Raw genomic sequence first — 15,724 nt, 5'->3', positions numbered from 1 at the left:
CACTTTCGCCCTCTCAACTCGATGTGACCAAGGCTCCTGTACGGGAGTAGAAACGTGTTTTTTTTTCTTTTTTATAAACACTCGTGGCCAGTGTCTGTTTTTAGTTGGTGGACTATAACCATCAAACATAACAACTACCAAATAAAGATAATAGGTTTTGTGAATTCCACAGCTGTGCTCAGATTCTCTACAAACACGCTGAAAAAAAGATTCGTGTAAGTTTTATGCACAATCAATTAGTATTTGCTTTACTTTTATTATCTAAAACAGAGGTGCTGCGATACGCAAGGTAACGTTGCTTTCGATGTAATTGTGTCGTGTGCCTATGGTTCCCATTCAAGCAGAAAACCGAGAAAAGAAAGAATAGGTAAAATTTCAAGCGAAACCAGGAATTTCCCCGAACACGATGATCTTGTTTAGAATTATCCCAGAGCTTAGCCCTTTGGTGTACCGTCCTGTCTTGTAGAGGGGCCGGTGTCAGAGCGAACCGTTATTCCTCAAAGTAAGAAAAAAAAGAGCAAGAAGGAGTGCGGCTGAGAAGAATTGAGGGTTCCTGAGTCTTCAATTGAGTGTTTTTGTCCAGCCTCTCGTTTATTGCGCCAACTGAGCTGTACACCAACTACCTCTGTTCCGTGGTTTGTTCAATTTAGCAGCAGCATTCACCGCTATCCCCCAAGTTGTTGTTCAACCTTAAGGACACTTTTCTTCTTTATTTTGCTTCCTTTCATTGTTGCCGCCGTGCACTGTCTTGTATCTCTATTTTACAACACGTGCAAGATCTGAGGGAGTCATGAGCGCAATTAACACAGTGTGCGATGTCCGCATCGGCTTAACCAGGTTGAAAGTCACGTTTATATTTGACTTGTCTCTAGGAACGTCTGCGGCGTGGTCAAAGCAACAACACCGCATTCATGCGGCGTTTTGTTCTTTCTTCTGTCCCCCCCCGAGCTTGATAGGTCGAGAAAATATGAGTTGCTGACGTCACACATTACAATATTTGAATCACCTCTACTCATTCCACCTTCAAATAATGAAATTCCCTGCAAACTTACCAAACGAGTTGCCGTGGTTCACCAGCCAAATAAAACTTCTGGCGAAACTGAGATCCCCCATCCCAAAATATTTTTTTCAAAAGAAAACGCTGTACCCTCAGTTTTCCGAATTAGTAAGTTTTTCTACTCAAGGAAGGACAAAAAAAAGACAAACAGGTACCTTTTATTCATATTGAAACTATTTTTAGTAATCCTGCTATTACTTTTTTATCAGTATATTCTATAGTCAACACGAGCAATTCAAATGTGTGTTTATACGCTATTAAAGTGACCTACCTAAGAACTTAAGATAATACCACTATACTTTCCCCGTTTCTTGCAAATACTGGATTCACTACGGTAACGAAAAGCACCAGTATTTCAAGTAAAATACCAATGTATGTAAAAACATTTGTTCGTGAGATGACCAACTGTTCTTAAATAAGACGCCACTTCTCATACTCCCACCCGTTTGCTGACACAGCCACCGAAAACCCAAATCTTAATCAATGCCCTACTTGTGTGCAGATTTCATGTTACCTCTATAATAACAACGGTGCTGTTGACAAAACTCCAGGAGACAGCCACTACGTCAGCGGCATTTTCGAATCCCTTGGTCCATAAAGTTGGTGGCAGGGGAACTGGGTAAAGAAAATGAAGAGAGGTAAATGTAGTTATACGAACATGACAAACGCAAAAACCTAGTAACAGTCGGTCAATTCAAGAGTGCTTACAAGCCCTTCATCAAAACTACGTATGTTCATTTTGTACGAAAACTGCCGCCTTATGTTTGGTTACGAACAACCGGATTGGGCATCTCAGAAATCACTGTTGTGTGTGTGCATGCGCCGCCCGAAGCAAAATGCAATACTGGTGTCGATGACAACGGTAAATTCGGTGCCTGACTAGTCTGTGCAAAAAACTTTACCAATTATGACAAAATCTGCATCGGATCTTAAAAACAGAAAAACAAGTACAAACATGTTTATAATAGAGTAGAGCACCAAACAAACACAACAGTTTTTATAACAAATACACCTTCAACTTCCAATCATTGCAGTACCACATGTGCAGTACTCTCTGCACGTGGAGTTCATGTGCAGTACATGTACAGTATAGTGGGAATAAACAGAGGAGCTGTTTATTCCTAGTCTCCTGATAGCAAAAAATCGTGATGGCGGGGGTATGATCCCGGCCACGGTGGCGGCTTCATATGTAGGAGAAAAGCGAGAATGCCCGCGTATCAAAAATTGCGCCCAAGAAAAGTCCCCTACGTGGTAGGAATTATTCCGGGGCCCTACTCGCAGGCGTGCCTCATAGCCGATGCGGACCATCAACCGTTAAAGTCTTAAACTTTGAATGCCAATTGCAAGTCCAGAAACCTTCAGTTTATATCAAGCCGATAACGGGCTCTTTGCTGGCTCTTGCTCCATGAGTATGCACACAGACATATTACAGGTAACGCATAAGTCGTTTACAATATTTCATGCTCTCAACTGTTTATTTTGCTTCTCGACGCTAACCTTTCTTTTAAGTGTATGTGATAAATTAAGGCTGTGGGCAAAGCCGCAATAAGGATATTGGCCTGCACCAACGTTAAAATAGTTTAGTATGCTGCTAATCAAAGCATTAGGAACGTTATTCTGTTTTATTTAAATCAAAAGGAAAGGCCTCTGGAAAATCTTTTGGTGCGTGGACACCATTTCAGTTGTTACTAGAAAAGCGCACGCAGTTATGGTACACACAGACTTATTATTAAATTTTGTCTTGTGCAACAGATTTAGTAGGCTAATGTTCGCCATTGCGGTGGCTTTTACATTCAAAGTCAGATTTGCTATATCTGGTATGGCACAGCGGAGGGCCATCAAGTGTGATAAAAGAGCGAATAAATATTTGGAGAAGTACTTTCTGTGTTAAAATAACGAGAAAAATTTTGCAATAATCGGGAATTTATTTATAGTAATTCTCAGACAAAATAAATCACTTTTTTTTTGGGGGGGGGGTCTTTTTACAAAATTGACACAGAAATACAGCGGAGCGTTGCCACCGGGTACGCGTATATTTAATAAACCAGATTGTGCGCTGTATACCGAGTGCGTAGAAAATGTTTTATTATATGTTGTTTACACCTCTAAGGCGGTGCCTTGTGATGAAGTGACTTGCTTATTAGGGCACTCAATGATAATTGCCCTGATGGGGGACAGAAACTAGACGTATATTCCCTTTCTGCTCTCGGTAATAGCGCATGTGGGCTGCAAGGGAATGCAATATCGGGCAGGTGTGTGGTCCAATGACGGTATACATTTCATTATGTGCAGTCTATCTCTGTAGGAATGAATTTGGTTGGACGTGTTTAAGATTACTCTTAAGCCTGCCATATATAAAGTGGAGCTAAGCACTGGCTGCTTTGGTAAAACTTCCGAATGAGTATTTTAAAGATATCAAAGAAAATTTCCTTATAATTTAACAGTGCAGCACCTACGAATTTCCATAAACATCGAACGGCTTTAACTGGGTTTTGACCAAGCCTGAGATCGCGTGAATAAAACGGAGACGTTGTGTTAAACAGACGTTGATGCAGACAAGACGCAACGTCTTCGTCTACGTCTGTCATGCGGCGAGATTTCTTTTTTAGGGCAAGCTACATTACGTTACCTCGGGCACTCTTCGCGGGTCAAACCACACCCCCTTTCGCAAGCACCGGACATGGAGCAGCGGCCAGATACCGGGGAGAGATAGGCAGGAGGGGGAACACTAACGAGGAGGAAAAGGAGACGTGCGCGGGACGTGGTGGAGCAATGAAGCTTCGCCGCAGCCATGAACGCGCGCCATGAAAAAAGGCCACGAGGCCACTTGGGGCGTAGAATTGTGTGCGATAAGGGAGGAACAACCAGCTGTGGTTCCTCGTACAGCGGCAAGGCCTAAACAACGCCGTGAGGCGAAAGAGAGGAAAACCACTGCTCTTCCATACAACTTCACTACTGTCAAGTCTTACGCATTAGTCTAAATTTCCTTTATTTGTTATTCAAATGTGAACAAACTCACTCAGCATCAAGTTCCGTTAAACTGAGCCTGCCCATCGCCAGTGTGTTGGTTCCATCCGTTGTCTAGAGCTTCTGGGTGTCGTAATGTTCGATTACAGGGTAATCCGGGAGAGCATTGTCAGCCCACAAAAGCGGTAATTTTTCTTTTAAGGGGGGCTTTTTCTCCCTTTAAGGTATTTTACGTCGCCGTGAAAAGCAGAGCAATGGGCAAAAAATCAGTTTGTTATCGGCACTGTGCCTTGTTTGTTATTCATCCTTCATTTGCTCTAATGAATTAAATAAACAAGTTTTTGGTCCGTTACGGACTACAAAAACCTCTAACTATCAGATGGTTCGAAACACGGCACAACCAGAAAGCACTGCGTGATGGATATTGACTGGAGGTAGGCGGACTTGGCCGGCTCACAAAAAAGGCCCCGACTAGGTACTGAGAGCGCAGTAAACCACCCTTCATTACAAACGGCGCAGAAGGAGGCATGTACCTTTCAAGTTGCCAGCATTCTCTCTAAAAGCCGTGTGATAACAAACATAGTTGCAGGTGTCGTAAATATAGGAATATGGTATAAATTGCTACTGTGAGTATTTGGTGGTGCTTCGTAGGCGTGTAAATTACTCGCTATAACCAAAATCTATCTACGACTGCTCTTAATAACGATGCTAGGGATTTAGCAATTTTCATATGGAAGCAACATAAATTTCTAACCAGTGCTGTAGCTCGGTGGGGCAGCATATTCGAACCACAATGAACCTAAAAAGCGCGATCACCTACACGAAGCCGGCGTACCTGTTCCCTGCACATTTCTCTTATGTATACTGCCCCGCTGTTTTCTTGGAGTATGCCTGGCTGCAACCTCCATACAGATGAACACTGACCCTATTAGCAACCTCTTCTCGCCCTCATCCGTATGCTTGTTATAAATCAGAAAATTCATTTTCCCAATGGTAGCTACAACATACGAGCCTGCAGCAAAAGAGATTAATTACGAAAGGCGTAGGCCGAAATTGAGGTTTTCAAGCTCTTATTGGTTCAAAGACACCATCTGGTGGCGCAAACTCGGTGCACTTCAAACTTTTACTGGACGTGATTTTTCCCTAAATCCTGCAACAAGCAGACGGGAATCACATGAAACCGAGAAGGTCATGGTTTACCGGAGGAGATGTTTAAGGTTCAATTTGTTTCGGTGGCGTCAGCACAAAATACAAAAACTCCTCTGGAGCCATCCGCCCGGTCCGACCTACGCGCAGCTCTGAAGCAGCGCCAAGTCTCGTCTAGCTGGGACGTCACTGCGACTCCATGCCGAGCGTTTAGACTCCAGCAGAAGATAGGTCTGCCGGAGACGTATGTTACTCGTGCGGAACAAGAATCGCGGTGCGATCGCCATCATATCGGTGGTAGAGAACATATGAGACGATTAGATAATATCCCGAGCTTCGCGCCGAAGCTGCCGCGTCTAAACAACAGTGAAGATAGGAAGACCCAGAGTACAGGCTTGTGATGCGCAGTAGAAACAGATTCGCTGGCAAAACAACACCGGGCTTCGTGCAACGGAGAACGCCCAACGTCAAGCCCACAAATTAATTGGTGTGGCGAACGGCCTAAACCAAGCAATACTTAGCTTAGACTACCAAAACCTAACAAAATTTAGCACGAACGGAATAAACTTGTTCGATATATTGCCGCGCTGTTTGTCAAGCTTTGCACAACTAGTTCAATCTGCGCCAATATTTTTCTAACACCGCCATTTTTTTGTGTGTACGAATGCAAAATTCTGTTCTAGCCTGTTACGAAGAGGAACTCCTTGTCCAACAGTGTTTTGTGGTGTGTTCGGGTTTCTTTCGGTTCTCCTTTTCGCAGTTCTACTTGATTTGTTCGATGAAAAATAAAACCACAGTTTTAGGAGCATTTGTAGCGTGAGGCTCCATTTCGGTTTTGGTTCCTTGTACCGGTTTCACTTTTCCAGCTTTTTATTCCACACTGTTTGAGTACTCTCTTCCCTTTTTTTCGACATAATTCTGAACGTAGCTGTTTTATCAGGGTAAAAAAAACACTCCAAAGCGACCACACTGAAATCCCTAATCTTTTTCGAGGACTTTTTCGTGACGGTTTCAAAAGAAAGGTTGAGCATGGCCTATTTATTACATGCATGAATAAATATACCTCTGAAGCAAACACAACATACGGCGCACTGGAAATTGTGCTTACCGAGGGGCCAGGTGCTGACCATGGCTTCGGCCGGGAAGCCGTATTTTCGCGTTCCCGGTATTACCTCGAGGGAAGGCCGAACCTCGACATCGTACTCCGCACCAGAATGGAGGTTGTTGATTGTGAGTGCTAGTTTTGTGGTTGTAAACAGTTGAAAAACGCCGTCGTTGTAGGACCGCACTTCGAACTGAAGACCAAGGTCTAGCCATTTATCGGGGTCAGGGAAGATCCACTCCAGATGAATTGAGCTTGTGTCATTAGAGAATATTTTAGTAATCGTGGCTTTAGGAATGTCTGAAATAACAAAAGAAAAAGGCATCGTGTAGGGCCAAGGTAATATGAAGCAAATCACACCGAAAACATAGGACAATTATTGACTCCGCTTTCCCATTCGCAGTGCTTAAAAATCAACAGTGCGCTTTGTAGCTACTTGAATTTTAAAGGTACTTTTAAATGTTGTGCAAGGAATGACGGTGATTATTTGCTCATAAGACCGAGCCTAAAGGACCGCCAGAAGGCACAGCTTAGCTTGTGCTTGACAATGCAGAAAGCAAATACCATAAGACAGGGTTTCTTTTTGGTTTTCGCAACTGTTTATTTAAATATTTTGTTTAGAGCGACACGTAGAAAAAGGTAAAGCAGCGCCACACCATTTTCGCTGGAGGTAGACTTCACCATTTACACGTATGGGCTCGAAGCTACCGTAGTGCGTAGAAACATTCACTACTAAGGCATTTTAAATCATCGGTTCTAGAATTGGTTTAGCAAGACCGGAAGAAACTTGTTCGATATACTGCTGCGCTCTTTGTCAAGCTTTGCACAAGTAGTGCAATCTGCGTCAATTTTTTTCTAATACCACCATTTTTTTCTGTAGGAATGCAAAACTCTCTTGTATCCTGTTGCGAAGAGTAAATCCTTGTGCTCGCTGAAGACCAGTGGAGTAGCCGGATATATTTCTCCGGGGGCCTTATAGTCCGCCGAACACAAAAACTTAAAATGAAATATAGCCTGCGCGCAAAAATTATTTCATTCTCATTTTCTTACCTAATTTTATTATTTTGTTTCCATTACATAAAACTAAGCGGTGTGTGAACAGTCTGCACGGCAAGAATCCGAATTGTGGAGTGGACAGAGTAGGGAATCATCGCTCAGGACATTTCGGAGGGTCTTCTGACACTGAAACACCCCTATGGCCACACCCCTGTTGCACCACCTAGAATATAAATTATTCTGTGTGGTGCTGTTTTAAGTGGTCGAGCATATTCTCTCTTGTGGCGTTTCATTGTCTTCCGAGCAGTCGAGACGACCGTTGCTGTCCCGAAGCTCCAGATACAATTCTCAAAAGCACTGCAGTAGATCAACTGAAACTTAAGTACAAAAACGTGGTAGCACTTTTGTCGGAACAAAGAATTCAAGCGTCCTTTTATCACGCGAAGAGGTGTACCGAGCAGGAGAATACGTTAAGGGTTTGCGCACACCGTGAGCTGTTTATAAAGCGACGCCAAGTTTTTTTTCTGGTTTGCCACTCTGTCTTGGTGTCTGTTCTCAACACTAACTTTTTTTACAATTCACTTGTCGTTCAGGTTATCACTTCCTAATTCTAAGCTATAGTGTTGAGGGTGCTAACAAGAATGACCCAGGTTTTCCTAACCATTTAAACACATAAAACAGCTGTATAAGCTATAGGGAGCACAAGCTACTTACTTGTACTGCGTCCGAGAACCAACAGGAAAGAGCACGTATCGAAACTCAAAACTATTGTTGTGAAGTTTGTCTTGCGACAGACGAATTGGGCGCATTTACTTTCCCAAGCTTTGTTACAACTTCAAGTGACCAGTTTTGTGCACGTTTTCATGGCTGTGTGACAGTCTTGACCGCAATTGTTCGTAATAGGGTAATCTTAAGCCGATGTGAATTCAGCGAATGTTTAGGCATCGAATTCTACATGTATGTCAGCGGGAACCATAAAAAACGTTGTTTTTAAAGATTTACCTTCGAACACCTCCTACTGTTCCGCGAAAGTTTTGCGGTAGATACAGCCCGTACACACTGCGAGATTAAACGACGTAAAATGGGCGGGGGCAGGTGCAGGCGCGATCATTTTAGGGAAGCACTGATTAGGCAGCATTTCCAAACCAAACGGCTTTGTTTTTTGGGACGGAACCAAGATGACAGAATGCGGACGTCGAAAGTGCTAAACCACGGGATGTAACAGCTTCGGATTGATGTAATAGTAGATTCGTCGCAGTGTTTATTTTTTACTCAGTTCTTGCCATGCGCACGGCTGCTTTCCAAAGTAAAGCTTTTTAATGAACCAGTGCAAACCTTTCTTTAAAAGGGGCTCCTTGACTACAACAACCAATTCGGGTGGAGCTGCGCAGCACGTCGAAGCTTATTGTTGAAATAGCGACGGGGAGCGGACTCCGTGCTGCCGCCTGGCTAAATCACTGCAGTGTCGTAGAAATTTTAGTGTCACCTACCTTATTGCCTAAAAAAATGTCGAGAGCGTAAGTAGAACTTTCGAGCAATTTGAAAGCGAAAGCCTATTTGGGCCTTCTGTTCAACTGTGAAACTTCCACTTGATCTTCACGGTCGCGGCTGTCACCTTATGGTCTGTCCCACGAACCGCACCCTCAAAAGCTCGTTCAGTTCACTTGTCTTTGGCAAAAGCCCCCTGCTTGTCCTCGTCGTTACATTTGCCTCTCAAGGCTGCTGGTATTGCACATGCGGCAGCGGCCATCCATCCTCCACCACTACTGTACACTTTCATGGCAAGCGCTCTCTCCCTCTTTTTTTCACATAACCTTTTTCAGTGCTGCCCGGTGCCTTTCCCGGCGCGTGCTGCAGTTTCCAGTAGCGGACGATTCTAAGCAGCTCATAATGCACTCCACAAAAAAGATGTCAAATTTTTACTTTCTAAACCAACGTAACGCTCACAATGTGGACAGAATTTTAACCGGGGGTCTCGAAAACCAACTTATAACTTGGTGGAACAAGGCTGCACCTAAAATTGCAAGTAATAAAGACTTCCTTAATCACAAGTTCTTCTGATAAAATATTTTCATTTTTCTTAAAGCCAACACACGGAAGAGTTAACTTTGTGTCTTAGCAAGCTTGTATTAGAGTTGTGCATTCACAAACTAGAGGGGCAGCTGTCAAAGCGTATGAAAAAGCAGCGAAATGCCTAAATTGTCTTGTAAACCTCACAAGTGTTCTCCCTCGGCAGCGAAAATAATAAAAAAAGCTAGTAGAGTGGCTGCCAGGAAAATGCTTATAGCCCTGTTAACGCACTGTGCAACCCCAGTTCTCTTCGTGTTAAGGCATGCGCTCAGAAACGTAAGCACTAGTGGGAAGGCCAATGGGTAAAACCATGACACGGGAACATTATTTCCAGAATCAAAACAAAACCACAACGATAACATATCGCATCAGCGCCATAATTGTGCGTAAAGTAATCATAAGCATAGTTTAGTTTGCGACTAGATATCACAGCTATGCAGTGAAAGTCGTACGCGTAAAACAAATCTAAATGCTTAAAATTAGGAAAATGTAATCGCATATATTTCGACACAGCATTTTTTTGGTGACTAATTAACATAAGAAATTGCTGAGTGCATCTGAATAGTTTTTTAGATCTGCGAGAAGCAACTAATTTGCCATGGATATGATTAAAATCTAGTCGTATGTAAGCATTGTTTACGCGCTGGTAACTATCTTCACTGCTCAATAAATTAGATCCTATTCGGAGGCGTTGGTTCAAACAAAATCAGAAAACATGCAAAACAGTTCGTCGGGGAATTCACAGAAAATGGCCTTACTTGAGGGTGATGTTTTGAAGCGTGCTGATATACTGCCGCTGCAGGTGTTAGCAGCGCAAGACCGCATGTGCACTTCGTAGTTCCTGTATGGCATCAGGCCGAACACTGGAAGGCTGTAGTTTGAAAACGTCTGGCTGTTTCCCTCCAACCAAATCGTGGCCCTGTGAACTCCCTTTTCCTTTGCCCAAAGCGCCGTCGGCGAGGAGACTTGTTGATTCGGAACAGAAATTTCATATATGGTAGTCGAGAGCAAGTCTTGCTTTTCAGAATATTTCGAAATATTGTTCGTGCCGTTTATCGGGTTCGTCGTCTGCAGAAAACACAAAATAAAATGAATTTGTGTCACTACCTTGGATGTAAAATTTCTGCCGATGAAACATTTTGTATGGTGTAGAGTTTACTAATTAACGGCCTTGAAAAAGTCAAGAATCTACGTCATGCAACTGCAGTGAAAGACAATTTCACGCAGTCAAGGTAAATAAGATTCAGTAGCGTACTCTTGTGACTAAAACAATAGCGTTTCTGCCGTTAGAACTTTAGCCTATTGTTCCGTACAACAAATGTACTCGTTGTATCGCGTTCCGAATTAATTATTACGAGTTCTGGTAGGCAGATTTCACGATTACTTTCCCTTCTAAACTTTTGAGACATCCTATTACACATAAAACTATGCTGTCAAAGAGTTGTAACGGCCATTTTCGGGGATCTTTTCAAATGTTCTGAATAGGGGAAAGTTATCACTTCTGTTGCAATGGCTGAACTATTCTTGTAGTCGGAGCAATCTCACAGAGAGAGGGATGTAAAGCACCAAACTGTCCTTAATAAGTTTAAGAGAGCAGCTTTGCTCACACTATGCCAATGCCATCTTCCCAGTAATGGTCTTTGTTGATTCGGATAGAAGAATCTTGGTTTACGTGTCTGTAGATATCCAATCATGTTCACCTGCTTCAAATTAAGTGGAGTGGTGATGTATTGCGCAGCTCCATTATGCACCTCTCTCGCTATTGTGGAATGCGTTTGAAGCTTGTGTTCATGAATCCCATTTGTTAACGGCTTATTCATAGAGCCTGCTCTGTAAAAACTTCCGTGTTTTTCTGTTTAGATTTGGTTTCTTGCCCGACGATAAGGTGAAATTGGTCGACGAAGGCTCTAGGTTAGGCCTCTACACGCTCTGCGGTCGCCGACATGTATAAGTAACCGCTGCCAGGTAGCGGATAGACGCAGCTTGGTGCGTCATAAGGGTCAATTTGTACTTTAGCAAACGTCCATGCTTAACACAAGAGGTTGGGAATAGCGTCCGAATACGATTTGTAAATTTGTCAACGCAGTATTTATTGAAAGAAAGTACTACTTTTCTCGAAGTCAAGCTAAGGGGAGTGGTTGACGTTGTTGAACCTCAAAGACAAATGCAATGATGGGGGTTTCGTATACATGGCTAGCGCTGCTGTTATTTTACTGAAGTTAAACATAGACCCAGAGCAGCACACAAAAGCAATGGGGATATGGCCGCTGTGTTTATAAACATCTGGTTATTCACTCTTAATGCTTGTCCTCCGACGCCGACCCCAAAGCCACTCACCAAGGGAGCTGCACATGTGAGCTTGGGGTGTTGCACTAGCCTTTTATTGTATTTCAGTAAATATTTTCTCTACCAATAAAATTTCAAACGGTGGTCAAATTTTATAATAATTTTATATGGCCCAATTCTCAGTCAATATCTTGAACCGCACAGTAGTACGATCATGTTTACAGCAGCCATAGGGAATAATAGTGATATCATTGTTAGGGTGATTGACGTACTCCAAATCAAATATACACACAAGGCATTGTTACTGTCAACACTTTATTTTGCCTATTTCGTACATATTAGGCCATGAAACGTGGTGCCTAACTCGGTTTTGTAGTTTGTTTGTCGTTAAAAGAATCATCCCAGAGTGGGTGCTGCGGAGTGTTGCCTACAGTTGCTCCCTTTTGTTATACCTTAACATGGCAGTCTTCCTCCAACTGCAGAAACTGGGGGCACCGAAATGACGATGTTATCCCGCTTTGCCGGAAAGGGAGGATGTACCTACAACATGTTTTTTTTCTTGAATATATTATATGTGCGGTCATTTCACTATTCAGTTGCATTCGGCTGCGTATACTTTTATTCTGCACAAGTTCTGTTTTCTTTTAGCGCACCGGAAATTGAGGTACGGCTTACAAACCAATATATCTATTATGCCGCACAAACTCCTCCAAGGACCGCTGGCTTAACCTTACCAGGACAAAGGGTCAAGATTTCAGCCTATTCCAACACCATTCCTAGCTATTTCCTTCCCTTCTACATCGTTCAATAATACCCGACGCAGTAAAACCAGTTTTCTAAGGACCTGTCACGCAGGTACTACCGCTTATTTTGTAGTACATGTGGCGGCTGCTTCGGCCGCTTTGGTTTCCGCCCTCTCATCTTCCTCTTCTTTGTCACATAATTTGGCAGCGCCTCTGCTGTGACCTCAGAAGAAAGTTCCCACTTCACACCGCCAGTTACACAAACTCAAGGCAACTTTTAAAAAGCTCAAGTTTTTCTTTCATTCTAAAGTGAACATGATCCACCTCACTAGCGCTTCAACGCACTGGAATAATACGAATAGAGCGAATCAGTAACGACGTTCGTACAAGGTGCGCCGAGATATTTGTGAAGGCGAATCCGCATATTTTACTTCACCACACTATTTTTTTATTTTTATTATTTGTGCGTTAACGTGAATTACCCGACAAGCAGCCAAGCCGTTACGCACACGCAGCTTCCCTACAGTCAGAGCTCTCGTCCGCGTGCCCTGGCTCTTTGCTTGGCGACACCACCACCGGTCACACGGCATGCACCTGGTTAATTGTTGCTACATTCTGATCAGAGGTCAGGTTAGTGCAATAGTTAGCGCATTTGCCTTCTGCTTGCAGCATGGTTGAAATCCGCTATACAACAAATTTATTTCGCTTTGTTAACTTTTCTTTGCAGCGGTGGCAAGCGTTGTAACGTTTTTGTTGATGCCGACAGCTGTACCCCTTCTTAGCGTTTGATGAGACACCGAAGGCTTTCGCGTTATCAATCTCCCTACGCATTTTCCTTGTCGGTTCACCAAAAGCATTTCCTACAAAGACAGTGCGATAGCTGCCATTTGCATTTAACACTGCGAGCTCAGTCAGGTAACCGTGACAACTACTGTGAGCAAATTCTGAAAACAGATAGTTAGGTTTAGCGCCAACGCCGCACAAGCCATCGGCTCCTCTGAAAGCAAGTTATTTTGAGGGCCCTGGTTCGATTTATAACGATATTGTTTTTATCGAGGCTGTAGGCGTACTTTTGCATGCGCTCCTGCAGTGGGCCCAACAAAAACTGAAAGAAAAACAGCAAGGCACCAATCACTGCAAAACATGACTCTCCTTTTCCGTGGGGTAATGACCTGCACAAGTTTATGCCATCGCGATAGGGTCTTTGCAGAAATCCTTCATGTTACCCTGGCTCGCCTGTACATCTTCTCGGTACGCGAAGTACTGGCGCCGCTATTGTTGCCCAGGAAGATGGTACTTGCGAGGACTTATTAACTTTCGACCAAGCCCGAAATAAAAGTGATTCAGTGCCCTGTCTCGGTGGTTCCCAGAATAACTAATTTTGTATGACAGCAGAAATATTTTGTAAAACTTCATGTATCCTGTGGCATGGCGTGTGTGAAATGTTGTCACTCCTTTAAATTCCTGCAGCCTGCTCATAAACGCATCGGTGGTGAGACCATTAACTTTTATTGACCTGTTTGCATGCACCTCAACTGGTCGCAACTTCGGCGTTTAATCCTCTCTTTCCAATGAATAGTTTCAGTCATCCTGCGCACGTATCTCGTCGTCTGATGTTTGTTCGGTCGTTTTCGTAAATTATTGTGAAAAAAACGATGTGGTTGTTTCAAGATCGCACGAATCATTTGGGCACGGTTTAGGAAAAGAAACCCCACGTGATGAAGAAAGGCGTAAAGTCCCTTGGCATTCCGACGCACACATGCGGTTCGAACATTGCAATTTACCATTGTTGTCTTTGCACTTGTCCAGAAATATAAATTTGATGAACTGGTGTGTGAAGCTGTTCACCAGGAACGAAATGAAAACATTCCGAACAAAAAAGCGGCTTTTGAATAGCCACCTCATTTCTGAGACCAGTAAACACTAAAATACGAGGGCGTTAGCAGTTTGCACGAAATATGGACAACCACAAGGCCAAGAAGAGTTGCACTGCTTAATTGGGGTATTTACTTAAAGTATCGATTGCCCACCCTACCGTTTTTCTTGTAGGGATGCGAGTACTACTGCCCCTCTCCGCGCGTGTTTCACCTTGAGATAGTGGCTGACGTGTTTTTACTGGACAAATCACTTACCAACACATAGCAGTCAAGTAATTTTCGCATTTTGCAGGTAGATCAATACCAAGGGCACAACAGAAGAAAATTTATTGTCCGGATTCTTTTCAGGTAAAAATTCCATAAAATACTGCGTGCACAGGAAGTATTTTTGTTCACTCAGAAAATTTTAAAGACTGGTTGGTGAGTTAAGGGAAACATGCAACATTTCTCTACATTTCAAGTGCACATCTAACACCGACACCTTTACAAAACGTCCCCACCTCGCGAAAAAAACTATGTATGTGTTTGCGAAATTTCTTTTATTTGCGATTTTTAGCGGTCCGAAAAACCGTTCTTTAGCATTGCTAGAAGCGGTCTGGCGCCTTTAAAGACATTATTAGAATACTGCACATTAGGATACTATTAGAATACTGCACATAGAATTTTTCTCGAACGCAAAATATTAACGTGAATAAAGTAACACTTTGCACGTGACGTGTTACATCAAATCTAGTTCTAATAGTGTTTGGAATTACGTATAACGTCAAGCACAGAATTTTATATACTTTGCCTATTGCACCCATGAAAATGGGAGTTTTGTGCTTTTCTTGTTACGTATGCCAAATTATTCCCCCTTCAATTGAATTTCGCTGATGGGACCGGTATATTTTGGTAAAAACCATTATCCTGCCAAAAAACAATAATAAAAATACGGTGCTAGGACTAGACCCGAGCGTATTTGTGTCCGCTTGCTTGCAATGGGGTACTATTTGAAGTGCGGTTTTTAGTAGTAAAGAATAAGCAGCAAATAAACTTACCAAGGAAAAAGTTGGCGTAAAGACGATTGCTTCGGTGTTGTTATCTTGGCTGACGTTTTGTAGGATCACTATTACCTGAAACATGTTTTAACAATCTCAATAAATTATAGACTGCATTATGTATAACAAGGAAGAGATGGACAAGGCCTAAATAGTTCTGGAGAAAGATATTCAAGACGCTTGGTATTTACAAAACACTTCTGTTTGGGCCTCAGCTCTGCGCTTCTCATGTGTCATGATTTTATGTAATATCCGAGCACAAAAAAGGAGTTGGCAAAGGCAAAGTTAAAGATATATGCAGTGCCGCTCACAGCATCTTCAGTGCGGCAATTGAGATCCCTTTCTCTTTATGAAGACAAAAGGTCACGAAGCTGTAGTTGTGGTAGGCTATCGAATTTCTGGTGCATCTTAGCGTACTCCTTCTAGGAACTGAACGTCTATGG

The 15,724-nt window shown here is 42.9% G+C and overlaps 1 protein-coding gene and 1 long non-coding RNA gene across 2 annotated transcripts in view; both read right to left on the bottom strand.

Moving 5' to 3' along the window:
• LOC144139994 (phosphatidylinositol phosphatase PTPRQ-like) overlaps positions 1-2,365 on the bottom strand; it is a 42,220-nt gene extending 39,855 nt beyond the window's left edge. The window contains exon 1 of the mRNA XM_077672211.1: positions 2,333-2,365. Coding sequence (XP_077528337.1) covers positions 2,333-2,365 — 33 coding nt within the window. The remainder of the gene's footprint in view (positions 1-2,332) is intronic.
• A 3,961-nt stretch (positions 2,366-6,326) lies between these two features.
• On the bottom strand, positions 6,327-15,358 carry LOC144139505 (uncharacterized). Its single transcript, XR_013316236.1, has 3 exons — positions 15,282-15,358; positions 10,097-10,406; positions 6,327-6,572 (listed from the first exon to the last, which is right to left on the bottom strand). It is a non-coding gene; the product is annotated as an uncharacterized LOC144139505 (long non-coding RNA).
• Positions 15,359-15,724: the final 366 nt, after the last annotated feature.

The sequence above is a fragment of the Haemaphysalis longicornis genome, unplaced genomic scaffold (assembly GCF_048455015.1).
Source record: "Haemaphysalis longicornis isolate Haplotype H1 unplaced genomic scaffold, Haemaphysalis longicornis Haplotype H1 scaffold_5, whole genome shotgun sequence".
In the NCBI taxonomy this organism is placed as follows: domain Eukaryota; kingdom Metazoa; phylum Arthropoda; class Arachnida; order Ixodida; family Ixodidae; genus Haemaphysalis; species Haemaphysalis longicornis.
This window is presented reverse-complemented; position numbering and strand designations above follow the sequence as displayed.